Source organism: Podarcis muralis, chromosome 13 (genome assembly GCF_964188315.1).
Source record: "Podarcis muralis chromosome 13, rPodMur119.hap1.1, whole genome shotgun sequence".
NCBI classification, from domain to species: domain Eukaryota; kingdom Metazoa; phylum Chordata; class Lepidosauria; order Squamata; family Lacertidae; genus Podarcis; species Podarcis muralis.
This window is the reverse complement of record NC_135667.1, coordinates 12,351,098-12,378,900: the sequence shown is the minus strand read 5'-3', so window position 1 is coordinate 12,378,900 and position 27,803 is coordinate 12,351,098. Positions and strand designations below refer to the sequence as shown.

At 49.3% G+C, this 27,803-nt stretch overlaps 1 protein-coding gene across 1 annotated transcript; it reads left to right on the top strand.

The window, feature by feature from the left end:
* The first annotated feature begins 1,220 nt into the window (after positions 1–1,220).
* NFATC4 (nuclear factor of activated T cells 4) lies at positions 1,221–27,803 on the top strand. Its single transcript, XM_028702605.2, has 10 exons — positions 1,221–1,731; positions 8,987–9,956; positions 17,155–17,317; positions 19,886–20,085; positions 21,735–21,907; positions 22,863–23,003; positions 23,304–23,359; positions 24,310–24,436; positions 24,928–25,449; positions 26,881–27,803. The coding sequence occupies exons 1-10, from the start codon at positions 1,635–1,637 to the stop codon at positions 26,946–26,948; spliced, it is 2,517 nt and encodes an 838-aa protein (XP_028558438.2). The 5' UTR covers positions 1,221–1,634; the 3' UTR covers positions 26,949–27,803.

The window sequence follows — 27,803 nt, the reverse complement described above, 5'->3', positions numbered from 1 at the left end:
TGGGTTTTCTTGGGGACAAGGGCGGTATCTGAGGGAGGCCCCTAGAATTTTATATCCGGGACAAAGCACTACATATAAGCTGACTTCAAATAAACGGCTTTTGCAATGACTGCTCCTAAAGCAACAGATTAAATATAAAACCCAGCCAGACCCGTATTCTTACCCTAGTAAATTGGTAACCCTAGTCCAGGAAGTGGCAGTGCCTCTGAGCACACACAGAGTACCATATCCCATCTCCATGCATTTAAGATAATTGGGTGATCTTAGATTCTAAGTGTGGTGTTGGAGGAAAAGAAGCCTTCACCAGAATACTACCTTCCAGATGTTTTGGATGCATCTCCCACCAGCCTCAGCCAGCACAACCACAGTAATCCAAAATAGCTGGAGGGAACCAGGATGGCAGAAACTGGGTTAGAACAGGTTGGACCAGGACCTGGCTCAAATCACCTGCTCAGTGTCAAATCTCATTGGGTGACCTTGGGCCTCCTAATCTTACCGAGTTGTCATGATAATAAAATGGGGGCCCGGGAGCAACAATATTGCACTGTCCTGTGTTCCTTAAAGGAATGGCAGGACGAAACCCAAAATAAACCATTTTAAAGAGGTAGTTTCAACATTGTCAAGAACAGATCCCCACAATAATGTGTTTTAAGCAGAATCAATGCCCATTGAAAACGCATGACTTCCAAATAACCCTGGAAGCCGCAGCTTTTTAAGGGTAGTTCTGTGATGAGGAACTGCAGCTACCAGGATTCTCCGTGCTATAAATGCGTGTCGACTTGTTCTGACGTTCATGTTTTGCATAATACCGATGCAAGCGCCAAACACGCAGCTTTCCGGGTTGGGAAGTGGGGTGGGTTGAAATCCACGTTATGTTCCAAATGTTGAGTTTTGGAGCATCAAAATATCCGGAGCTGCATCCAGGCAGCTGCACCATTCTTGCGTGTGCTCATATAGGCTCTGTCACCCCCTCCCTGCATGGTTGAAAAAAACTGGCTTCGCGCACACCGCACACGCTATAATCAGAATAATCGCAGCGTAGCTCTCAGCAAGCGCAACGCGTCCCTCTGCCTTTAACAGCCTGTCTGGGTGTGTCCAACCCGTGCATAATATGCAGCCTAAGGAGGGCGGGCCCTGCTTGGGCTGCCTTCCAATAGGCTCCAGGTAGGCTGGTCCATCTGGAAGAACAAGAAAGGGGGTGGAGGAGGTGGTTCCTTTTTCATTTTCTCGGGGAGCGTGAGATGGGGGATTATAGAACAGCCCAGTTCGGGTTTTCTCCCCCCCTCCCCTCTCCCCTTCGTGGTGGGCGTGGCTTAAAGTGACATATGGGGGCATGGTTTGGGTTTTCCGAAGAGCCAATCAGCAGTCAGGAAGGGAGTGGGAGGGGGGCAGCTGGAGGAGAGGGAAAAGTTTGTTTGGGGAAAGTTTTTCTTTATTACTTTTTTTAAAAAAATATTAAAGGGGGAGAAGGCGCGGAAAGAGGTATTGCGTTAAAAGAGGGAGAGCAGAGGTGAATCGAACCAAAACCTCCTCCATCCAGCCCCCCATTTTTTTTGAGGGGTGGGGGGAGAAGGAAGGGGTCTTGCAACCCTATTAGGCTGCATCCACCGATTCTCCCCCACCCCCTGGAAAAAATGGGCGCAGCGAACTGCGAAGACGAGGACTTAGAATTCAAGCTGATTTTTGGAGAAGAAGAAAAGGAGCATCCTGGAATGGGGGTCCCCTTGGAAGGTGAGATGCGGGTTGTTATGGGGGCTTCTGATGGTTGGTTACAAGGAGGGAGGTGTGATAATATATGGGGAGGGGGAGAGAATCAAGTGGTTTTTTGTGCGTGTGTCTGGTGTAGCTGGAAAAAGTCCCCCCCTCCCTTTCCTTTTTAGGACAAGCGGGGAGGGAGATGGCACGAATGTTCCCATCTCCCTGCAGGAAGAGTCTGTGTGTTTTTTTCGCTCCGAGAGTGAGTAATCGAATCCCTAAAACACGCGGCCCACGCAAATGGTTAATACTATTTGCAATCATTTTAAAGATGGGTGTTGCGTTTCTGCCCATGCTGGTGAGGAAAGTGCGTGAGTGAATGAGAGAAGAAATCGGTCTCGAGTTTCACACACGCCCCAATCATGCTGCTGTGAAAATTTTGGAATCTGAAAACTTTCAGGTTGCACTGAACTCTGCATAGAATGTGGGGTTGTTGGTGTTTTTTTGGTAGCTTCTGAGTTCCTGGGACCAATTACTGGTTAACCCTTTTAAAATAATAATAATACAGAAAATCGTATTGATCAAAAAGAGTCAATGTGTGTGCTGCTATGTGTGTGGAAGCCATGAGCTGGAAAATCTTTGGTTCAAATTGTGGTTTAGCTGTGAACACATTGGTTAATCTGAAACAATGATGGGGGCTGCGTGGCCCTCATGATGTTACTGGATGGTTATTGGTGTGTTTTTCAAATTTATTTTTTACCCTCTGTCCACCCTGGGGTCCCTATTTTAAATTTTAAAAACAGCTGATAAAATTTACAACCAGAAAACTGGCACGATTCCTAAAGATCTGCATCCTAAGTGTCAAAAGACCAGTTTGAAGTGGACCGCAGCTCAGACCATTGGCCTTGCAATGGCTGATGGTAGCTTGAGTCCAGCCATTTCTAGAGCAGAACTTGGGTCTCCAGCTGTTTTTGCACTACAACTCCCATCATCCCTAACTAGCAGGACCAGTGGTCAGAGATGGTGGGAATTGTAGTCCAAAAACAGCTGGAGGCCCAAGTTTGGGAAGCACTGAGGGTCACAGGGTCCCCACACCTGGCCCAATGTGACCTAGGATTTCCTAGCCTTGGCCACAGTGCGTGAAATGGTTGCCTACCTTATAGGGTTGTTGTAAGTACCACTGAGCTCCTCTACATTAGCTGCAGTTAAGTCAAGTGGTGGTGAACCTGGGGGTCTCCTTCCCTTTGGGACAACTTTCCCCAAGCCATAGGCAAGTCATGGGCGGGGGCAGAGGCAAAAGTGGGTGGAGCGATGAAGGCAAATTTCCTCATTATACAGTAGGGTAGTTTCTGCAAGCATACACATCTTTCTCTCTCTCTCTCTCTCTCTCTCTCTCTCTCTCTCTCTCTCTCTGCCCTACATCCAGAAAAGCAAGGAGTATTTATCAGAGTTCATGGGCATGTTCTAACAGGGCAAAAACTCTCAAGGAGGGACTGAAGCAGAGCAAGTCAGGAGTGTGGCCTGGGAAGAATCGTGAGGGCCAGGTAGAAGAACTTTGAGGGCCACATTTGGCCCCTAGGCCTAACACCCCTACTTCTACGTTAAGTCCCTCTGGTGAATGTACTCTTCTCCACCTAGTTGGCAAGAACAGGCTTTGCCTCCTCTCCAAAAGCGGGGCTTAAACTAGCTTGGTAATAATTGCAGGCAGAAATATATATCTGGCAGAGGGCATCTAGTCACAGGTGGTGCAAAATGCCCAAGAAGAATGAAACGAAACTATAATTCCTTTCTTCTGCCCAACCCTCCATCAGTTTGAAAAGTAGGCTTCTGCACTTTCAAAACGGCATCATAATAGCATCCTAGTGGTAATTCATACGTGCCCACACATAAGAGAGGCTGTAAACAGGTGTTTTGTACACTGTATAGTTAGTGACTGCTTTATCTCCAGTTAAGTCATCTGGATGCTTAACCGCTTGCAGTAGGACATGTTGGAACCAATGTGTTCTTAGGGGCTAGCACCATAGTTGCAAACTATGTTTCTTCAATTTTCATCGTGAATTAAGATAAATTTTGGTATTTCCCCAAGCTTCCCCCCCCCCCCTTTCAATGTCTGAAACCTGTCTCATGCGGACAGGCACACCCCTGTCAAAACCAAACTTAAACCCCAATCCCCCAGGATGAACATTCACCCCAGAATAATTTAATTTCTGTTAGCTTGTTGTCGCAGTGTAGGGTAATCCTGGATCATAGCGGCACCTTTAACCAATTTATTGGGCCATGAGCTTTTGTCGGCCAAAACCCTCTTTCTCAGATGCTTGAAGTGGTCACGTCAGAAGGAAGAATTCAAAACTCAAAATATCACATTTGCAAATCCAGGCTTTGAATCCCGAAATGGAAAAATGTGGGTTGCGTGACATGCATTTCCACATGCATATTTGAAAAATGAGAATGGGAGGTGGGGGTGGTGATGATGGGGGGAAATCCTTCCCCCTTCCCCCTTCTTTTATTTTCTCAGATGAAGTTTGCAACTCCCATTCCCCCCCCCCCCCCGACCCAATATCTGCCTCGGAAGCTGGTATGGGGGACATTCTTGGCCCTGTAACCCCCTGAACTTGTGGGGGTGCTTCTGGAAGGGGTTCAGCTGAAAGTGGGCTGGCTGCCCCAAAATATATCCACACCCTGGCTGAGGGCGCTGCTTGAGGAGGAAGTTGGCAGCCCCCTGTACGAGCCAGCCTCCGAGGCGGAGGTAGGAAACTGGGGGTTTTTTTTTCCAGAGAGAAAGGTCAAACTGTCTCTGGGCAGGCGGCGTCTGGTTCAAATGAAATCCAGATGGGGTCTGAGAGGGCCTCGGGATCCCACAGAATCCAGCCCCTCCACACTGGCTCCCATCCAAGGCCTTCAAATCCCGGGTGTAGGGGAGCTGGGGTTGTTGGGGGGGGGGGGCTTTTGAGATGGCGGCAAGTGGGGAAAGAAGGGGGGGGCAGACACACTTCAAGCCTCCCGCATACGGTTTCAACTAGCTCCCTGCAACAGTGCAATTTTCCTTTTCGTCTTTTGGCCTGCGCCCCGTTTCCTTGGCAACGGGGGTCCCTGCCAGCGGAGCCTGGGGCTTTGGGAAATGGCCCTTTAATTGGGTTCAGATGGCGGCCCCTCCCTGACAGTCTCTCTTATTTTCTCTCTCTCCCCCCCCCCCCTTTTCTCCTCCATCCAACTGGATCCTTGTCTCTGGCCCACAAAACAGGGTGGAGGCCCCGAGAAGACTAGGCCAAGTTCAGGGGGAACTTTCTAAGCCCACGTCCCCCCACCCCACAAAAAAACTTTTTCAGACGCTTTTGTCTCAAAAAGGGAGGCGAGCCTTTGGCTTTCTCCCTCCACCTGCCCCTCAGCCCAAGGAAGGTGCAAGCTGGGAGGGCAACTCCTGGTGGCAAGATGGGAGCCACCCCACACTTTGGGGCTTTCGCTGCAGAGCAAACCAAAGCCTGTCTTAGCCCAGAATATCCTGCTTCCAACAGAGGACAGCCTGGTGCCTCTGGAAAGCTCCCAAGCGCAGCAGCTCACCTTGTTGTTGTTTTAAAAAATCCTAGGCACATGGCATTCAAAGATATACTGCCTCTGTTCATGGGGTTTTTATTTAAGTTGCAAAATGGCAACACAAAAAATAAAGGATGCAATCTGGCCTGGTGGGTTGCAAGCTTCCTTTACGACCCATCGAGAGCAGTATTGTCTGTTGACGCCTTTGCAAAATTCATGTTTTGGATTACAACTCCCATCAACCCCAGCCAGCACCAAAGGCCCACTAAGCCCAGTGCCCAGTTCTCAGCAGCTGCCAACCAGACACCTATGGGAAGTTCCATTGGTGGAGGCAGAACATTGGGATAGAGTGCCTCTGAACCTGCAGGTTCTATTTAGTTACAGTGCAGCAGTTTTGTTTGCCTTTTTGCCTTCCCAGATACAAGGCTGCCAGTCTATTTGTGTGTGTGTTTGTGTTCTTGACTAGGGACGCGGGTGGCGCTGTGGGTTAAACCACAGAGCCTAGGACTTGCCCATCAGAAGGTCGGCAGTTCGAACCCTGTGACGGGGTGAGCTCCCGTTGCTCGGTCCCTGCTCCTGCCAACCTAGCAGTTCGAAAGCACATCAAAGTGCAAGTAGATAAATAGGTACCGCTCCGGCAGGAAGGTAAACGGCGTTTCCATGTGCTGCTCTGGTTTGCCAGAAGCAGCTTAGTCATGCTGGCCACATGACCCGGAAGGTGTATGCTGGCTCCCTCAGCCAATAAAGCGAGATGAGCACCGCAACCTCAGAGTCGGTCACGACTGGACCTAATGGTCAGGGGTCCCTTTACCTTTACCTAGTGTTCTTGAGCTACCACCTTCATTCTTGCCCTGCCTTCCGGCTTTGCCAATTTCCCTTAATTCTCTCCCACACAACCACACATGCATTGCCCTGCGAGTACCGCACAACATCTTCCAGCCGCACCACCCAGGCAGGAAACAGTTGCTGCTCATTCCCGCTGAATATTGGCAGAAGTTGGAGCGAAACAGAGTGCTGGGGGTCGGTTGTGTAGTGCAGTCTTCCACCAGCCTGCAGCTCCCATCAGCTCCATTTTTGCAGTTCACAACACCTAGAAGGCACCAGGTTGGCAACAGCTGGTGTAATGTGACAAGACTGGGTTGGATGGAGAGTTGAGGTGTGAGCCATTTGGGTGCTGTGATCCCTGTCGAGAAAGAAGATGACGGAAAGCAGTGACGGGAGCAGAGAGGTCACAGCCACGCAATCTCTTTAAATCACTTTTGCCCCACTTTAAGAGTCATGGGGGAAACTGGGAAGTGTAATTTGTTAAAGGCACCTTGTTTGTTTATTTGTTGCATTCAGATGAGGCTGAGCAGGGTTTTCAACCCTTCCAGGTACTAAGTCCGGCACTCTTAACCGCTATGCAATCGCTGGTTCTTGAAACTACAATTCCCAGCACCCTTAGCAAACTACAATTCCCAGGATGTGGGTGTGACCAGAGAGAGAAACTTTAAATTAGAAGCAGCTGTCAGTAGAGAAAGGGTTGCAGGGCAGAGAAGAAGAAATGAACTTTCATCTTTCTTTTTCTCCTCTTTATATCTTTATCCAAATATTTGCTGTGTGTATGTATTTTGTTTTTTCTAGGGAAAAAAAGAGAGGATACCTCTTCCTTTATTTGACTTGTGGGTAGTCGTCCCCCCCGCCCCAGCCAGCTATATTTAATATCCATCCCATGGGGTTTGGGTTCTTTGCTTTCTCTCTCTCTTGACGTATGCAGGATGCCATAGGCGAAAGGAAAGCAGGCCCTTGGATCCTCCTTCCAGAATTCTTTGTTGCTGAAAAACCTTCCTTTTTGCTGCTGCTGTTGGTGGTGGTGGTTCCGCTTTATTGCTCAGGCCCTCTCTTGGATTAATTTGACAATCGGGCTGCATATTTGGTGCAATGAATTCAGCTACTGCTAGCTGTGGGGAGGAGGAAGGTAGAAAGATAGCAACTCAGTAAGCTAGTTTATATTGAGTCAAAGCCTTGGTCCGCCCTACACTGACTGGCAGCAGCTCTCCAGTGTTTTAGACTGGGGGTGTTTCCACCTGTATCTGGAGATTCAACCTGAGACCTTTTGCAAGCAAAACAGTTGTTCTGCCACTGACCTATGACCCTCACTGCTCTCTTACTGTTAGATGTTCTGATCAGCCATCTGTTGGCTCATGGCTTCATTAGGGTGTTCTCAGTTCCTTCAAATCATTTATACCGGGGGAAACTCCCAATAAAAATAACTAATCCTTGCCTTTAGGCTTACAATCTAAAAAAAAGGCACAGCATGAAAGGAAAAAGGGAAGGAGAGGGAAGAGGAAAATGCATGTACCCGGGCACTAAATTCTTACCGTTACAAGGCTCTTACAATGACCAATTGGTATAGAAATGAGCTGCTCACATGGCTCTTTAAAATTTAACTGTGTTATTCAAATGGAAACTTGCACATATCCCCCAATGCATTTACTGCTTCGTGAAACAGCATGCAGATTGAGTTCCTCTTCAGAGCTATAGAAGCTAGAAAGCTTTTGCTTTTTTCAAAAAAGGTGGCTCTCAAGACATCACATTGGTGCATAAGACAATCATGGGATTGCATGCAGTTTAGCAAATTGTGTTCCTTAATTCTAGTAGAATTACTACCCATCTGTGGTCTGTTGGCCTAAAAGTATATTCTGCCACTTTTTGGTAAACTTATGGTAAAACTGTTAGCTTGGTTTTTTTCTATTGCTCTTGGGACAGCTGAGCAGAGAATCACTTGCACATTAGATTATCCTCTGTCACCTTCAAGGTCTTCAAATTTCATTGGTCACACCTACACTTAAAGCACTTTGATATCCCTTAAAGAGTCCTAGGCAAGTGCTGATTTTGATTGGCTGTCGCTTTGGCGATTGGGCAATACGATAGCTGGCTCTTGCGACGCGTGCGAGTGGCAGCGCAGGTTATGTGGGTGAGCAATTTTCTGCAATACAGTGGTACCTCGGGTTACAGACTCTTCAGGTTACAGACTCCACTAACCCAGAAATAGTACCTCGGGTTAAGAACTTTGCTTCAGGATGAGAACAGAAATCGCGCAGCAGCGGCACGGCGGCAGCGGGAGGCCCCATTAGCTAAAGTGGTGCTTCAGGTTAAGAACTGTTTCAGGTTAAGAACGGACCTCCAGAACAAATTAAGTTCTTACAGGTACCACTGTAGTCCCCACAATAAAGCTCAACAACTTAATTTTCTTAATTTTTAGTCCCCAAAAATAAAGGTAAAGGTAAAGGTACCCCTGCCCGTACGGGCCAGTCTTGCCAGACTCTAGGGTTGTGCGCTCATCTCACTCTAGAGGCCGGGAGCCAGTGCTGTCCGCAGACACTTCCGGGTCACGTGGCCAGCGTGACAAGCTGCATCTGGCGAGCCAGCGCAGCACACGGAACACCGTTTACCTTCCCGCCAGTAAGCGGTCCCTATTTATCTACTTGCACCCGGGGGTGCTTTCGAACTGCTAGGTTGGCAGGCGCTGGGACCGAGCGACGGGAGCGCACCCCGCCGCGGGGATTCGAACCGCCGACCTTTCGATCGGCAAGTCCTAGGTGCTGAGGCTTTAACCCACAGCGCCACCCGCGTCCCCCCCAAAAATAGGGGGCGTCTTATACAAAGAAAAATACAGTATTTGCCAGTTTCCTTGGTGTTAAATACCAACAATATATTATTTTCAACCAACATGGTGGTTCTCATCTCTTTCTTTTTTCCTCTATCTCTCTTTTTACAGACCTGGATGCGGACAACCTCCCTGCCTACTGTTCACTTGCCCTGGGAGACCCGCCTCCCTACACCTCTCCCTTGGGAATCCCCTGCCCTCTGCATCTCGGCGGGGGCCGTGCAGGCATGCACTCCCCCCCACCCCGGCCGGCCGACTTGGACGGCGACACCTTTGAGAGCCAGCCCGCCCGGCGCGTCCGCCTCGGAGGCTCCCGTGTGCTGGAATGCCCGAGCATCCAGATCACCACCATTTCGCCAGGCCGGCGGGCCGAGGAAGACGACTGGGACTCCTCGCCTCGTGACTACCTCCTCCTGGAGGCTTTCGGGGGCTACCGCGAGACCACCCCGTCTTCCGGCTTCTTCACCCCAAGCCCCGCCAGCAGCGGCAGCGTCTCGCCTTGGAGCTTCTTTTCGGACGACGAAGCTCCCGCCGGGGACGATGTGGAGCGGGAGCTGAATGAGGCAGCGGCCCGCTTTGCCCTCAGTTCCCCCTTGGGTTCTCCCCGGGGCTCCCCCAAGCCATGGTCGCCCGCCGACGAGTCGTGGCAGCCTTACGGCGCCAGCTATTCCCCGAGCCGGGGCACAGAGGATGGATGGATGCTCCTGGGCCCAAGGCCAGCTTCACCCTGTGGCAAGCGGCGGTACTCCAGCTCTGAAACGCACTCTTCGGCATCCCCCTGCCTCTCCCGGAGGGGCAGCCTTGGAGAGGAGACCCCGGGGGAGACCGTGGAGGCAGGAGGCGACACAGCGCCCTTCAACTGTACTGGAGCCCGACCGGCCGAAAGCATCCCCCAGAAAGCCCGGAAGACCTCGACCGAGCAGACAGTGGCCCTGACCAGGAAGGAGGAAGGGAGCTGCAATGGGGAGGATGGGGGCTACGGACTTGGCGTGGGGCGCAAGGAAGGAATGGATTACCTGGCAGTGCCTTCCCCGCTGGCCTGGTCCAAAGCTCGCATTGGAGGTCACAGCCCTGTGTTCAGGTAAACCAAGACTCTAACGCTCTTTAAAGTTTGTATAAATGGTCCCCTTCTTCCTTCCATGCAAGGATGTTGAGAGTTTGGGTTGGAACCGTGGCCTGAGAGAGGGTTTCTAAAAGCAGTCATCCAGGTGGCTTGGGGCGATTCCCAAGCAAGGCATGATGGGAATATCCGTCTTGTGATGCTTATCTCTAGATCTTGGTAGCTGGAGGTGGATGGCTTTGTGAATGTGGAGTTACAAGTTGGACAGATCCCTAACACACACATATTATTAAAGCAGTCTGGGAATTGTAGCTCTGTGAAGGGAGCAGGGATCTCCTAACAGCCCTTAGCAAACTGCAGTCCCCAGAATTCTGTGTGGCTTCCAACAGGATGTTAAAAACACAATAAAAGATCAAACATTAAAATCTTCCCTAAACAGGGCTGCCTTCAGATGTCTTCTAAAAGTCAGATAGTTGTTTATTTTCTTGACATCTGATGGGAGGGCATTCCACAGGGTGGGTGCCACTACTGAGAAGGCCCTCTGCCTGGTTCCCTGTAACCTCACTTCTCACAGTGAGGGAACCGCCAGAATTCCCTCGGCCCTGACCTCAGTGTCTGGACTGAAAGATGGGGTTGGAGACGCTCCTTCAGGTATACTGGGCCGAGGGCGTTTATGAGCTTTATGAGAGTGCTTTAAATGTATTGTGTGGATGGGGCTTTGCTTCTTATCTTCCTCACATGTAGTTCTTTAGTTCACCTCTGGACTATCCATAGTTTACAGGCAGGATTGTGGAAATTTAGGTTTGTGCAATTTAAAGTGGATTAAAGTGCTCTGGAGCAGCAAATCCACTTTTAAAAAATGGACTTTGGGCTCACAGGGCTCACAGGTTGACAGGGATGGGGTAAATGCACTAAAACGTGTAGTGTGAACAAATGATCAATAAGAAATGCTGGGCGCCCCCCCCCCCCGCCTCCAGCAGGAGCTTACTAGAGCTCAGCTCTGGCACCTCTCAGGTGGGCACCATTGTGATTCTAAGAGAGCATGGGAGAAGTCCATGGTGAGCTGTGGCACCCTTTGCCCCCCTAGAAAAATAGAGCTGAGGAATTGTATAACCACTGCGCAAGCAAATCAAGATGAACCCTCTTTGTCATATAACCTGCCCACAAACAAATTAGAAGGAATGCTCAGTAACGCACAGGCGTCTAGCTTTTTCGTAAGCTTTGCGCAAGCTAATCAGGACGAATGCCCAATTAGCAAGGCATCTGGAGCAGCCCCAGCGATTGCAGATCTTGCTGCCCTCCTAGCGTGGATCCTAGCTATCTTCCTCTAGCATCCAAAGACCTTCACCTGAGCATGCCGTTGTCAGGAACTGCGGATGGGGGTGGAAGCCATGGCTCCCTCCCTCTCCCACCCTTAAGCCAGCCGGTTTGAATTTGCCAGCGCCATTGCCGGCTCTGTGGTTTGGCTGCCAGAGTTTCTGTTGTATAAAAACAACTTGTCAGACCAGACCAGGCAGAAGGGCTGGTGTCTCCAGTTACACATCCCAGACCCCAGCTCTGCATGCGGTGCTGGGGGCGGACGGGTGGGAGCTGGCGTAAACACGCCGTGCCTTGTTCCCTGTTAAGGTAAGCAGCTGGATTGGAAGAATTTCTCCTGCATGGTGGATCAACGTCATGACCTTTGAGTTCGGGGGCAGTGGCTCCATCCATTCCCTCCTCCGCCCCGTTTGCAGTTCCAAAGCCCATAGCCAGCAATATCCCGCCAAGCCAAGTCCCCCTTTTCTTCAAAGCAGAACTTAGCATCTCTTAAGCCAAGCTTGTGAATGCAATGGGTTAGCTTGCGACAACAACCCCACGAGATCTAAAATACAGTAGACCTTGCATATTTTGCCTCCTTGTTTGCAGAGGTTTCTATAAGGGTGATACCGGCGATTTCGGTCAGCCTTGCAAAAGCTGAGCTGCTGCATTAAAGGGACTAAATTTGCAAGTGCCAAACTGCTGAATCTAAGAGCCTTTGGGTGCATACACAGTACCAGCTTAAAGCGCAGTTGCTTGTCCTTTTTCCCAGCTGGTTCTGGGGGAAATGCATCAAAACACACTATTTCATAAGAAAGAACAAGACAGATACAGGAGAGAGATGGATTTTGGCTGACATGAATACACCACTTCCCAAAGTAGCAGTGGGAAGGCACTGGATACAGAGCAAATAGGAGCGTGTAGACAGCTTTCCCCCTTTCTTTTGGGAACTCTGCTTCTGCACATGTACAAGGTGGAAGGGTTTTGCAGGAGTCCTTGGCCAAACTCCCTCTGTATGCAAATTGAAGGAAGTCTCACAGAATAAGACACCCAGTTTCACAGCCTCTCTGCATGTAAAATCTATGGCTGGCTTCCTCAACCTCGGCCCTCCAGATGTTTTTGGCCTACAACTCCCATGATCCCTAGCTAGCGGGACCAGTGGTCAGGGATGATGGGAATTGTAGTCTCAAAACATCTGGAGGGACGAGGTTGAGGAAGCCTGATCTATGGTGTGGCCACTTCTTGGATACGGTGTTCTCAGAAACCTGGTCTCTGAAACCGGACACAGAGGTTACAGAGAAGGGCGGCCAAACACATGGAACACCCGGTGTTTGGAAATGGCCTACAGTAGGAGTCCGCATATGTCTCAGGCTTGTATGGTCCACTTTGTCTACCAGCCAGAGCCAGGTGCAAGACTGTGGGCCAGCCAGGGGAGCATATGCTGAGAGCAGAGTGGCTCTGAGCATATGCCTGATCCAGCAATTTGAGACCTATATCTAAACAGACCTCATAAGTCCTTTATCTCTCATTCACACCAATCCTGGTTTCTTCTCCGCCACCATTCTTTCATCGCAGAGCTTTCCAAACTGTGTGTTGGCTGCAGTGTGAATGCTCCTTGTCCTCCTACCAGGGCTGGAAAGGGATTGGTTTAACCTCCAGTTTGCTAATAACACTGAATTACTGTGTCACAAAATGATGCATGTCTAAAAAAGTGTGTCACCCATATGAAAAGTTGGGGAAGCTCTGCTCAGGGCCGTCTTAAGCATATCTGGTGCCGTGGTGCAAAGATCCCTCCGCTGTGTCCCCCCCCCCCCTTTCCCAGGGTGGCTCCTCCGGCGGGGAAGAGGCGGAGGCTGGACGCAGCACCTCCTGGCTCAGCTGGCCGCTTCGTGCCGCGGTGGCCACTGCAGGCAGCAAAATGAGCGAGCGGGCCTATACTGAGCGAGGGCTTGTGCGCCGCTCCCACTGAACGTTGGCTAGGTTTTTTTCCTTTTAGCCTTCTGGTGCCCTGCAGAATTCGGCGCCTGGAGGCTAAAAGGGAAAAAACCTAGCCGACGTGTGGCGGGAGCACGCTCACTCACTCAGTGTGCTTGTTCAGTGTTCCCCGGACTCTTGCCTGGTGCCCTCCAGAACTTGGAGCCCCGCGCCACTAGCCTCTATGGGTAAGACGGGCCTGGCTCTGTTTTATAGCATTCTCACTTGTTGCTGCTGATAGTCAACTGGGAGTCCGGAACGCTTGCTGAATTACTTCAGATCCCCCAGAGGTCTCCCAGTAGCTCCTGATTTGCCTTCTGTCCACCCCAAATCTTAAGCATTTGAAGCTTTTCAGTTGTTGTTTTTAAAATATATCATTACAAGGGCAGCTTCATCAGATCACACGTGGTGTAGAGCAAGAGGTAGCCAACATAGATGGTCCTTTAGATGTTCCTGGAGCACAACTCCCATCTCCCCTGATCATTGGCCATTGTCCATGCTAGCTGAGGGCTGATGGGGAATTGGGAGTCCAATAAACATCTGCAGGGACAGCCCTGGAGAAGAGAAGGCCAGTAATAAGGAACTGCCTTTCCCAACAGCTCTCCCATAACTTTATAACTCTGGGTTGCCTAAAAAAACATGGATTGGCTGACATTTGGGACAGGCCAGAGGGCTTCTTTGTACAACGCACAATTAATTTGCAAAGTACGGCAGCCTTTTGTGTTTTAAGCACACTGGCCTGCTAGACAGTGGTGGCAAGCAATTGCATGCAGGAGGCTGCAGAGCAGGGATGGGGAAGCTGCGATCTTCCAGATGTTTGCAGGACTAGAGCTCCTATAATCACTGAGCATTGGCCATGCCCGCTGGCACCGATCGGAGTCCAGTATCGCCCAGAGAGCCACAGGTTCCCCATCTCCATTCTGCCTGGCCTTTAATTTGAATTCAGACTGCTCTTTTATTTCCCTTCTCTTCCCTCCTCCTCCCCTTTTATGAAGATTACCCGCTCTGAGACCCCACAGCTAATTCTCCCCTGGTCTCCTTGCTGGCCCAAGTAGGACTAATTCAGCCAGCTAGCCCTGGTGACTATCTAATGCTTATTGGATGGATTTTCCCCAAATTGATTTCTGAACTTTGAATTTTATTGTTATTCATGTTTTTATACTGTACAGTGGTACCTCGGGTTACATACGCTTCAGGTTACGTTACGCTTCAGATTACAGACTCCGCTAACCCAGAAATATTGCTTCAGGTTAAGAACTTTGCTTCAGGATGAGAAGAGAAATTGTGCTCCGACGGCGCAGAAGCAGCAGGAGGCCCCATTAGCTAAAGCGGTGCTTCAGGTTAAGAACAGTTTTAGGTTAAGTACGGACCTCCGGAACGAATTAAGTACTTAACCCGAGGTACCACTGTATTTTATGCTGCTTCTACAATTAAGTGTTTTAAATTTGTTTTAGCCGCCCTGAGCCTGGTTTTCTGAACCAGGAAGGGTGGGGTATAAATAACAATTTATTATTATTATTATTATTATTATCATCATCATCATTATTATTATCCCTGCTGTACAGGCTAGTGAGTTGTATCACTCCTCTGCAGCCAGCGTAGAAACCGAGTCCATTGCCCGGGGTTGGCGAGAGGCACTTTTCCATCTGCAGAATGTTGTAGGAAGGACAGAGAGCTCTCTGCAAGGCTAGTAACTTTTGTGGAGTTATATATAAGGCAGATTGAATTTGAGACCACATGGTGGCCACTGGTTTGTTTAGATAAGGACATAGGAGGACCCTATGGCCCACCTAGTCTAGCATCCTGTTCTCACTGTGGCCAGCCAGGGTCCTATGGCCAGGTCACAAGGAGGACCTGCATGTAATAGTGTCTACTTTTGATTCCAGTAACTAGTATTCAAAGGGATATTGCCTCTGGCAGGAAGGCGAAGATGGTCACTGTGGTTAGGGGCAAATGGATATCCTTATCATCCATGAATTTGTCTAATTTGTCTAATCATCCTTTAAAGCTATCCAGGATGGTGGGCATCACAGCTTCTTGTGGAAGAGAGTTCCACAGTTTAATGATGTGCTGAATGGAGAAGCACTTTCTTTTGTCTGCCCCGAGTCTAGCAATGTTCAGCTTCGTTTGAGAAAAACTCTCCATTCACCTCATGCCGTCCATCATTTTATAAACTTCCATCATGCCTCTTCGTACTGTGGTACCTCGGGTTACATACGCTTCAGGTTACAGATTCCGCTAACCCAGAAATAGTACCTCGGGTTAAGAACTTTGCTTCAGGATGAGAACAGAAATCGTGCTCTGGCGGCAACAGAAGGCCCCATTAGCTAAAGTGGTGCTTCAGGTTAAGAACAGTTTCAGGTTAAGAACAGACCTCAAGAACGAATTAAGTACTTAACCCGAGGTACCACTGTACTTGACTTTTCTCTAGCTAAGAAGCTCCAATTCACAGAATCATGAGAGCTGTAGAATTGGAAGGGACCCTGAGGATCATCTGGTCCATCTCCTGTCCCATGCAGGGATCAAACTTGCAATCCTGGTGTTATCGCCACCACACTCTAACCAATGGAGCTACCTCAAATTCTGAGCTAAAAACTCAGGTTGCAACCTTTCCTCATAGGGTAATTCCTCCCTCCTCTTGATTGTTTAGGTTGCCCTATTCTGAACCTTTCCCCCCTCTGCAATGGACCAGTTCATGGAGAATCGATCTAGCTATGGCAGTTACCTATGATGGCAAAACAGATCATGTTTTGAAGCTGCGTATCTCTAGATACACTAACATGAGCTTGACCAAACTGCGGGAGGCAGTGGAAGACAGGAGTGCCTGGTGTGCTCTGGTCCATGGGGTCACGAAGAGTCAGACACGACTAAACAACAAAATCTCTAGATACAAGCTACTGTGGACAAACTGCGAAGGGAAGGGCTATAGCTTGGTGGTGGAGCATCTGCTCCTTGGGCATCTCCAGGTAATCCTTAGGAGAAGCCCCTTTCTGAAACCTTGGATACCTGATGCCAGTCTCTATAGCCAATAATAAGCTATACTGTATACAATTTGACTTGTACATCTTCCTATGCTTTTATGTTCTCCTTGTGGGCTTCCAAAGGCCTCTGATTGGCCACATGTAAGAGAGGATGGTTGCATGGTATGGTTCTTAAATCTGAATCCAGCAGGGATCATGATCCGGCGCAAGAGAAGTGTGAAATGCGTACTCATCAGGAGTGTGCTCTGGATGAATGCCAATGTGAAAAGTTATCTGGCCTCTGACTAGCCCCTCAGCTACGGCAAGCTCAAAATTGGTGATGAACAAGCCAGGAGAAAAAATATATATATTTGAAATACGTGAGGGCTAGTAACTCATTGTAGATCCCTTTGCAAGCCTTGCAATTTATGTTCTTAAATATTACTAACTGCAAACTCGGGAAAGGAGGCTGGAGGTTCTGCACTGAGTGCCTGTGAGCGTTGTAGGTGGGGAGAAATTTAGCTGGTCAAATCTTATGTGCCTTTTTAATAGTTGTTTTGAAGCATGAACTCTGGTAGTGCCATCTTCCCCTGCCATCCTTTTGCAGCCAGGATGGGGGGAGCTTCACCCACCATCCATTGGAAGAAAAGCCACAGCATCAGGGTAGATCACATGCTCTACATGTGTGTTGTTCCAGGTTCGATTGCCGACATCTTCAGTTCAAAGGAGCAAGTGCCATAAAAGACCGCTGCCTGAGATCCTGTCAGTCAGAGTAGAAAATGCTGTGTGAGCTGGGTAGACAAATAACGTGGTTTGTTACTTAACAGCTTCTTGTGTTCCAGTTTCCTCTTTGTTGCAGCTATGTATTAAAGGTACATGAGTCCCCTGCTGCATTCCTGTTTGGGTTGCAAGCAGGAGGAGGTCGGACGAGGTCACTTCCAGTGCCTAAGTCGTCAACTTCATGGTTCTTCCTTTTACCCATTCCCCAGGTCTTCTGCTCTCCCCCCTCTGGACTGGCCTCTCCCCAGTCAGTACGAACAGTATGAGCTGAAAATCGAGGTGCAGCCCCGAACTCACCACCGAGCCCATTACGAGACGGAGGGCAGCCGGGGTGCTGTGAAGGCCGCTCCAGGAGGACACCCTGTGGTGAAGGTATCTGAGGGGCGGGGGGAGCTAACAAGAACCGGGATAAGAATGGGACCAGGGGGTTGGTTGGGTGGGAGGAGCGACAATGAACTGAAAGAAAGTTCCCACTTCGCATCTCTCCTGCAACCACAGTCTCACAAAACGACTGTAGGCCAGGCATAGGGAACTCATGGTCTTGAAGTCATCGGACAACAACTCCCATTATCCCATGAACTTTGGCCCTGCTGGGTGGGGCTGATGGGAGCTGGAGTTCAAAAATTTCTGGGGCATTGGAATGTATGGTAATGTGGAAAAGGCAATAATGCACTCTTCTACGTATCATGGTTTCATCTAGAAAGTGGGCCGAGAGTACACCTGAGCATGTGTAGAGTATATTTATTCTCACCACATAATCACAGGCTCCACCTCCATATTTGGGATAGGAGCTGGTAAGGCTTTCAGGCTGAGGGTTGGCTGCCACCTTTGCCATTTAGCCAGGTAAAGCCAGCTTTGCTTTCGACACCATTTATTCCGTAAGAGCTCATATGCATTTTTTTATTTTCTGCTATTGTTGTTATTTTTTAAAGCGTTCTCCTCTGCCCCCAGCCTCCAGGGAGCTTGTTGTCAACGTAGTTTGTTTTTTTTTTTAAAAAAAATACATATATAAATATCTCGGCATTTTCAGCCAAGCTAATCCAGAAGGGAAACTTCCTTTTTTTTCTTTTTCTTTTAATTCTCTTTTCTTTGAGGGCTGGTTTGAAAGTCTCCATCCAGAAATTTGAAAGATGAAAACTATTCCCACTTCAAAGGCTGCTTGCGGGGGCCAAAAAAAGGAAAAGAAAGAAAGACAAATGTCACGGATTTTGTTTGCAACAAATTGTGAAATAGCCGCCCGCTAAATTTAGATGAGTGCCTTTTAAATAAGTGGGAAGGTTGAAACTTTTAAAAAACAAAACCAACCCACGGCTTTATGAGAGTGAGGGGGTGATATTTGGGCTGCTTGTTCTTATAGTGACAGGAAGGTTTGATCTGTGCGTGCGTGTTTTTGTGCTGTGATTGCAACTTTCCCTATACTGTACTCCATCTCTTTGTATCCTAGTTTCCCCAAATTACGATGTGGAGATCTATATGTACATTTTCCTAGGACTGGGGTGGGGGGGAGGTTGGCATGAAAAGCTGAGGTCCGTCCTTTCTCTCTTCTCGTTGCCTCCGCCTCCCCCCCACTCCATTTTTGTGTGTGTATCCTTCCTCTTTCATTCCCCATCACATTCCCCTGTAGCCAGGATCTCGGGGCTGCCCTTTCCCACGCTCTCATCTCAGATTCGCAGCGCTGGTCTCCTCCTGCATCCAGCCCCTCTGCGTCACTCTTAGGGATAGCGAGTCGGAGTGTGGAGTGTTTGTATGTGCGCACGTGGGACAAATACCCCCACCCCTTGCTCCATATGCTTTCTGGCAAATTCCACTCCTCTTCTGCAGGCGTTCAGAACTTGCCCTTCCTTGCAGAGAGGCAAACCCTCCGTTTCCTAAAGCTGCGCCCCCTTCCCCCTTTCTCCTGCCATCTCCCTGCTTCCCATTCCCCACCCCGCCCTTTCCAAAAGTTGGCATAGGTTTCTGCAGGTTCCAAGGCCGCTTCCACTGCCCCCACAATCCTTCAGGCCTCAGATCCTTCCATCTTCCGTGGCATGAGTGGGGAGAGAAGAGGTAAAAACGGAGCGTTTTCCTTTAAGGCTCAAATCGACTGCAGCTGGAAGTCTTGGCCTCTGATTGGAAACATCTGGGCGTCCCTGAGGCAAGACCACCGATGTCTCCAGCTGCAGTGGCCTTTGCCAAAGAGGGTGGCTGGTAAGGAGGTGGTGGAGACAGGGAGTAATCAATATGTAAGACACACAGAGCTCTTTTCATGGAATAGAGGCCCACCTTCCAGGTCTGTGATTGCACAACTTAATTTAAGACAGGGATTAGCCCCCATAATTTATTTTATTTTATTTTTTAAGACTGAATAAAGTCTCCGGAGAATTTGAAGCAAGCATATTTCATATCCACTGCATTGATTTTTATTTTTTTTAATGACAGCCGAACCTTCTCCTTCAGCTGCTAAGTGTTTATGAACATTCTGTGACATCATAGCCACAGGGTCTTGGACAGACTGTTTCCTAGCCCTGCTGTCTCTGAACCTTCTGAAGTGGTGATGGCCAGGAATTTGAAACTGGGACTTTTAAAACATGCAGATCCGTGACCACCCATTGCGGGTTCTTCTCGCAAGGAAATGAACCGGGCCACCCCTTTGCCACATACAGAGCATCTGCCATGACGCAGCGTCACAGAATGTTCAGAAGTGGATGGGGAAATTCACGTGTGAGATGTCCCATTACAGAATGCATTGGCTGGGGATGGTGGCCAGATTTTGGCGGGGATGATCGCTCAAGTCTCTTTGGCCGTGCAGGAAAATGTCTGGGGTGACTATTTTCTCCTAGAGGGGTGGCAATCATCACACTGATTTTGCCACATCCTCAGACGAACTCAAAACTCATGGCAATAAGATGAGATGTTTTATTTCAGAGAAGCTTACCGTTCTCCTTTCTCTCCCCACCCCAGCTTTTAGGCTATGATGAGAAGCCCCTTACCTTACAAATGTTCATCGGCACAGCGGATGAGCGGAACTTGCGTCCCCATGCCTTCTACCAAGTGCACCGCATCACTGGCAAAATGGTTGCCACCACGAGCTATGAATCCATCATCAATGGCACCAAGGTCCTTGAGATGTCCCTGCTGCCTGAGAATAACATGGCTGCCAAGTAAGAATTGCTTTGCGGGGCTTTTGAAGGGGGGGGGGGGGTTGATGTGGTTGGCAAATATGCCCAATTATAAAAAAATATAGAAATCCCTCCTTACGTAGTAGCAAACCTGATTTTGCAACTAAGTATAGATGCTTAATGGGACGTGGGTGGCGCTGTGGGTTAAACCACAGAGCCTAGGACTTGCCGATCAGAAGGTCGGTGGTTCGAATCCCCATGACGGGGTGAGCGCCCGTTGCTCGGTCACTGCTCCTGCCAACCTAGCAGTTCGAAAGCACCTCAAAGTGCAAGTAGATAAATAGGTCTGGCGGGAAGGTAAACGGCGTTTTCGTGTGCTGCTCTGGTTCACCAGAAGTGGCTTTGTCATGCTGGCGACATGACCCGGAAGCTGTATGCCGGCTTCCTTGCCAATAAAGTGAGATGAGCGCCGCAACCCCAGAGTCGATCATGACTGGACCTAATGGTCAGGGGTCCCTTTACCTTTATAGATGCTTAACAGGGAGTAGCAACCTATCCTGTGTTGGATGAACATACTTAGTGAGTTTACAACACACAGGGGGGTAGGTTTGTGCAATTTCAGAAAGATAATATATTTACAGGGCAACAAGGTAGACCATCCCCCAGGTTCCATCCCATGCCACTCTCAAATTGAATGCACACATTATTCTTGTTTTGTGGGTGCTTTGGGATGACTGAGTTTTAGAAAGGAGTACTGGATCGTCAACAGGCGCTATCACCCATCATGGTCAGGCAAGTGCCAGGGCCCAGTTGAGGTCTCCAGCTTCCTTTTCATAAAACCAGTGCAGCTGTTGCCTGCCATGTTCTTTTCCGCCAATTTCTTTACCCCATAATGCCTCTGGGTTTGCAGTGCAGTGGGGCTCAAGACATTCTGGGGAAAACAAAATGTTGGGTGGCTGTACATGTGTTCTGGTCTACCCATTGAAAAGAAAAAGAAAAAAGAAAAGAAAACCCTGTGTTGGGGAAATAGAAGAGGGCACTTGCAGAGAGTAACCCAAACCTGGCAGTGACCCTGATTTTCCCCAAGGCAAAATGTGTCCTAGTTATCAAATGTGTGTGTAGTTTCAGTTCAGCTCTAGGCAGGATTCTGATGCTGGTAGGAGACAGAAGCTGATGAGCTAAGAGACTCTTCCTTCTCTTCTATTCTCAGGCGGGGTGAGGGACCCTTTTAGCCCAAGGGCCATATTTCCTTCCAGGCAGCCTTCTGGAGGCCACATGCCAGCGGTGGGTGGAGCCACAAGCACAAGGGGGAGGAGCTACCCTCTGGGGGCAGGTCCCAGTTCTGCAGGGCAGATCCAGAAGGAAAAATGGGGAGGAGCAACAAATGCAATGCTTAGCTTAATACAGGAGCCATGTTTCTTGCTTATCCCTCCATCCACGTGAGCAAGAAGCATCACCAGAGTTCAATGGAACATTCTAGCCGGGCAAAAGCACTCGAGGAGGGTGCAGAGCAGGCCTTGGAGGAAGGGGTGTGGCTAGGGTCCCAAGGGCCCAACATGGGCCTGTAGGACTCTATTTAACCCATGGGACAGATTTGCCATCGGTGTTTTGAGAAGGAGGTGCATAACATGAACAGTGAATTGCCGTGGATTCACAGACAACTCCCCCTTCCCTTTTCCCCCCTGCACCAGTATTGACTGCGCAGGGATCCTGAAGCTACGGAATTCGGACATTGAACTGCGCAAGGGGGAGACGGACATCGGGCGCAAGAACACGCGGGTGCGCCTGGTCTTCCGGGTCCACGTCCCGCAAGGAAATGGCAAGGTGGTCTCTATCCAGACTGCCTCTGTACCCATCGAGTGCTGTGAGTGTCCTCTGGGGGTGTCTCGTGTGGGGGGGGGGAGAGAAGCAAGCCTCCACGTAGCTGCAGGGCAGTCTGAATCCCAAAGTCACACCCACACACCAGACATTTAAAGCACTCTAATACCACTTAACTATTGTGCCATCCTAAAAAAAAATAGCATGGGAGCTGTAGTTTGTTAAGCGTGCTGTGGAATTGTAGCTCTGTAAGGGGTCTCCTAGCAACTCTCTCAGCACCCTTAGAAAACTACAGGCCCCAGGATTCTTTGCACAGAGGGAGCCAGGACTGTTCAAAGTGGTATAATGCTACTCTAAATGTGGTTTTTACTCTGAGTGTGGTTTAGATATTTCAGACGACTTTACTTGATCAGTGCAACAGTGCCCCCTGGGGAACGCACAAAAGTGGAGTCCACAGGCCTGTGAGTTACACGGACTTATATAGAAGTGCATGCATACATAAAGGGCGATGCGGTGGTATCACACAACATGCACTGGTGTGAAAGAAATAATTCAGCGTGACTTGGTGGTGTATTGATCAAAAAGTCACATGGTGCAAGACGTAATGCGTTGTAAAAGGAACTGTTAGAAACTGGGACGGAAGCGTTAGCATTATAAGTGCAATAATCCCTTCATCTGAATGCACTCATATCTCTGGAGATCAAGAAAAACAAAGGTGATTTCCCAGAGAGCAGTGCTGATTAGACCAACTTATGCTGATCCAGTTGTGAGCACAAAATGGCAGCTGATTCATAAGAGGCTAGGCCAGAGGCGTCATGGAAAAGGTGGATTTTAGAGAGAAAGAGGGAGGGTGGGTTTGGGGAGGCAGTTCCCTTGTACACTGGGTGTATTCGGTTCTTCATTCCTCTTAATGGAGCATTGCCTCAATTCCTCCTAAATGTGGCTGTGCTTGTGCAAGGTGGTCTCTCCTTTGTGACCCCCCTTTCCTCTCCTGCGCGCAGCCCAGCGCTCAGCTCAGGAGCTCCCCCAAGTGGAAAACTACAGCCTCAGCGCGTGCTCCGTCCATGGCGGAGAAGAGATGGTGATCACTGGTGCTAACTTCCTGCCCGAATCAAAAGTTGTCTTCATTGAACGAGGCCCCGGTAAGCAATGCACAATTTTTAACTTGTGGCGATGGGGCGACAGCTTGGAGCATGGGTTGGTCATGACAATTGAGAGATGGAGCATCCATCTTCTGGGGCAGTGTACCACTAAATTGCCAGATGCTGGGGACAAATAGCAGGCGATGGCCATATCCTGCACAGCCAGTTGGTGTGCTCTCCAGAGAAATACAGCAAGCCTTTAACACCTTTCAAATCCCCTGCCCTCATCATCCTTGTTAATAGGCCCTCCCCTCCACCTGATATTGGTCAATTGCTTTTGTTCTTGCTGTTTTGCTTCAGATGGAAAACTCCAGTGGGAAGAAGAGGCAAATGTCAATAGGCTGAAAAGCACAGAGGTGAGAATTCTGGACAGTGATCTCCTCAGGTGGGAAGTGAATTTGCAGCCTGGCTTTTTCCTGTCAGGAGTGGGGCTAGGTTTATAAAACACATTTAGTGAGGAACAGGGAAAGACTTTTATTGAATGTGGATGACAGCAGGGAAATCCTGGGCTGGACCATTATGCTGATCACACACAGAGAAGTAATGAGTCTTTGCTATTGGAGAACAGCTGGTTTGTTTGTTTTTTAAAAAACATCATTGTTAGTAATTATTATTGCCAGGAACAGCTATATTGAGGGGAAATGCACACATAAAGGCTCCTGGAGATTCAGCGCAGGGAAATAAGTCCTGGTGGTTTTTCTACTGATACATGCAACGTCCAGGAAGGGGAAACTGTCTAGGTGCTGTTGGATTATAACTCCTATCATTTGTGGCTGGAGTCCAGTGGCCCCTCCCCAGCACGAGTCAGATTTATTATTATTATTAAAACAATTAACATTGAAATAAATGGTATATAAAAGGGATAGAGAGATAAGGTGCGAAGGAATCAAATCCTGCCAAGTGGAACAGTCACTGACAGAGGCTGGTCTGGGAATGGGGAGTCCAATGGCAGTTGTTCCCAGATGAGTTGATGGAGTCGGCCTTGCCATTTCATCTTTACTTCATCTGCGGCCCAGTAAAATGGCTGACGGTGGCGCCCGCTTTGAGCTTGTACACAGAGCGGGCTTGAAAGTGTGTATATCCTCTCATGCTGGAATTGAAACAGTTAAGTTTGGTTCTTTTCATGAGGAGCAGGAGGATGATACAAGGGAACCCAGAAATGATTTTGAGGATCTGAAGTGCTTCCGTAAACGCCCGCTCATGAACTGTGGCTGGTTATATAGATAGGCGAACCTCTGCTTGGCATTTTTTTACCTGAGCAAGGCCGTGCAACACATCATCATCTGCTTTTTCCCTGCTTCCACAGGCCTCTCTGACCCTCACTGTCCCCGAATACAGCAACAAACGAGTGTCTCGGCCTGTTCAGACCTATTTTTACGTCTCCAACGGACGCAGGAAAAGGAGCCCTGCTCAGGCCTTCAAATACTTACCTGGTACGTCAAAGTGCGAACTGGAAATGGGGGGAGGAATATTGAGGGGGTCTATGACTGCTAAATGGGACGCGGGTGGTGCTGTGGGTTAAACCACAGAGCCTAGGACTTGCCGATCAGAAGGTTGGCGGTTCGAATCCCTACGACGGGGTGAGCACCCATTGCTCGGTCCCTGCTCCTTCCCACCTAGCAGTTCGAAAGCACCTCAAAGTGCAAGTAGATAAATAGGTACCACTCCGGCGGGAAGGTAAACGGCGTTTCCGTGCGCTGCTCTGGTTCGCCAGAAGCAGCTTAGTCATGCTGGCCACATGACCTGGAAGCTGTACGCTGGCTCCCTCGGCCAATAAAGCGAAATGAGCGCCGCAACCCCAGAGTCGGCCATGACTGGACCTAATGGACAGGGGTCCCTTTACCTTTATGACTGCTAAAAGTGATATTGATGGTTTTTCTTTCTCCCCCCTCCCTTTCCTCTTCAACCCACCCATCTCTTCCAGTGATCTTCAAAGAAGAAGCACTCCCAGATGCCCCACACCGGGGTTTCGCCCACACCACTCAGAGCTCTCCTTTCCCGCTACAGCCGGCACAGGGCGCCATGGATTTCTCTCCCTCCAGACCCCCCTTCCCTTACTGCCCCGAGCGCTCCCCGCCGTGCTCCCCCTACGGCCCCGACTGGAACCCTTGCTCCTTCTCCTCCCCCAACCGCTACAACCCTGCCTTCCGTTTCCCTCAAAACGAGGCCTATAGGGGCGTCAACCTCTCTGTACCCCTCCTGTCTCCAGCGGGCCTGCCCCATCTCCATGCCCTAGAATGCCGCCCGCCCCACTTCCAGCCTCCCAGCCCACAACTCGGCGCTCAGCCACCGGGGCGGGGAGAGAACCGCAGCGGGGAGAGGACTCCGGAATGGACAGATCCAGAGCTGGGGTCCCAGGAACATAGCGCCAAAGAGCTGGAGAAATCGGGGTTCGATGGTGGCTTCCGAGATAACCTGCCCATCCACGGGATCACGCTGGAGGAAGGTAAAGCTAGAGCTGTGAAGGGAGTGGGGGAAACACAAAAACATGTATTTGCATCTTCTCTTGAGATATATACAGATAGATAGATAGATAGATAGATAGATAGATAGATAGATAGATAGATAGAGATATTGTCAGAATCGTGGTAATCTATGAACCGCCCCAGACTAGTGGTTTATGGAGGATGCATTTTTCAATACAGCCGTACCTTGGAAGTCGAACGGAATCCATTCTGGAAGTTCGTTCAACTTCCAAAACATTCGGAAACCAAATTGCAGCTTCCGATTGGCTGCAGGAAGCTCCTGCAGCCAATCAGAAGCTGCGGAAGCCCCATCAGACGTTCGGATTCCAAAAGAACATTCGCAAACCGGAACAATCACTTCCAGGTTTGCGGCCTTTGGGAACCAAAACATCCAAGTTCCAGGGTGTTCGGGATCCAAGGTACGACTGTATGCTCATGACACAGTAACAGTGTATTTTCATGGTGGATTTCGTCTGCTTTTGTTTGTTACTGCTGTCTGTACAACAAAAGCAGGGCAGAAAAAAGCAGAATGTTTGCGGTATTCAGAATTTACAGGATCTCAGCAGGAGCTTACGAATGTGCACTGACTGGAAATGAAGCTTTTGCAGGCACGAACAGTATTCAAAAGCAGGATCGTGTCTAACCACCCTGATAGCATTGTGAACAGAAGTCATCATGTATGCACAGTAAATAAATAAAAAAAAGGATGCCTGGGGAGGCCCCAGGTGTCTGGAGGATATGGAGCATGCAGATTTCTCCTCTGCAATCCCAGGCCACAATATTCTGCAAGTTCCACCTGCTGCACCTGTCCTAGGCCCCAAGTGGCCCCTGGGAAACATAAACTCAGCAGCACTGCTGGTGGTGTTATTCTCTTATTGCAGATGTTGAGTAGAGAAATTAAGAAATTTCAATTTGCCTAGGTCATGAACTTGCTTAGGTGAGCTTTGGGTAAGGACAGACAGAGCAAGTAATTCAGTCTCTCTTTTTTGTGTCTCAGGAGGTCAGCCATAGCTCTATTCTACTGTGTGTGTTTTAGAGAATGCACAGCCTTTTAATTTACTTAAAACACATGTTTTTAAGGTTAAAATATGCACTTTTCAGTCACTCACATGTAAAAGAAACCCACACGTTTTGCACGTCTTTTACATAAAAGGCGTCATTTTGTGCACACTTTTTGCACATGAGAAATGCAAAGCAAAATCTAGAGAACTGCATGATCTGTCTAGGAGCTGCACACCAACCCACAAGCAGGCTCAAGAGGACCAGATCCGTCTGCTGCAAACAAACAAATTCCTCCCCAAGCCCTAGGGGGGACCTTGAGTAGTTTGCCACTGAGCTCCCAAGGCAGCACTTATGAGGCTTCTCTCAAGCCCTCTCCATCTCGCCCACATTGACCTCTCTTCTCTCCACAGTAACCGAGATCATCGGCAGGGACCTAAGCGACTTCCCCGAGCCCTCCTGCGAAGGCAGGCGGAGCTGAGATGCCGCTGGATTGCGGGGCGCTCTGATCTTCCAAGAGAAACCTGGAGCTTTGACCCAGAGAAAGTTGGCAACAAACCAAAGATCACCCTGAGTGGCCAGTTTTCAGGGACTCTCTGCGTCCATGAGTTTTGCCTCTGACATTTTTCTGCCTATCCTTTTTATTCATTCATTCAGCCACTCCTTTTCTTTTCCTGCCAATGCTTCCATAAAGGGCCAAGTCAGCCTCAGAATGGCCATGGGTGGATCAAGGCAGTGGCTCTCTGTTCTCAGACGTCCCGGCAGAAGAAGCCTCAAAAGAAACTCACCAGCAGAGCTACCACTGCGGTGGCCACCTGTTTTTGTTCATCCATAGTATCTGGAGATATGCAGCATTCTGGACCAAGAAGTGGGCTTTCACATCTGGCTGTCATGGCCCAGAGCGACCTTATCTTGTGACTCCTTAAAATGTATGCTATTGGCCAGTGTGGGGCCCTGTTGCAATGAATTCCATAGCCCAGCCTGGCCATCTAGGTGAGACCTTCCATTTGCCAGATTGCCCTTTCCCTTCTGCTCATCCGTCCAGTCTACTGTGCATTTTCTCCACCTGCTCTCGGCCATGTCCGTCCATCCAAACCACCTCCCATCTTCCCTTGGCATTGAGAAGGGCTCCAAGTTTCTCCTTGGCGGTGATGTCTAAACGACTTCCGAAATAGCTTGTGCCATAGGTTCCTGGAGACAGGGCTGGCCCGAGACATTTTGGCACCTGAGCTGAACCACAAAATGCCAGGGAGGAAAGGACTAGTGAAGATCTACATCAGGGAGGGTGGATAACGATCTGTCCTGGGAACAAGGATGGAAGGAGACCAGCAGCACC

What these genes read in the sequence shown, in the direction of transcription:
- NFATC4 (XM_028702605.2), top strand. Translation starts at nt 1,635, where the DNA reads ATGGGCGCAGCGAACTGCGAAGACGAGGACTTAGAATTCAAGCTGATT. An exon ending in AATGGGGGTCCCCTTGGAAG is followed by an intron (nt 1,732 to 8,986) that starts GTGAGATGCGGG and finishes CTCTTTTTACAG; the next exon opens with ACCTGGATGCGGACAACCTC. An exon ending in GAGGACACCCTGTGGTGAAG is followed by an intron (nt 17,318 to 19,885) that starts GTATCTGAGGGG and finishes TCCCCACCCCAG; the next exon opens with CTTTTAGGCTATGATGAGAA.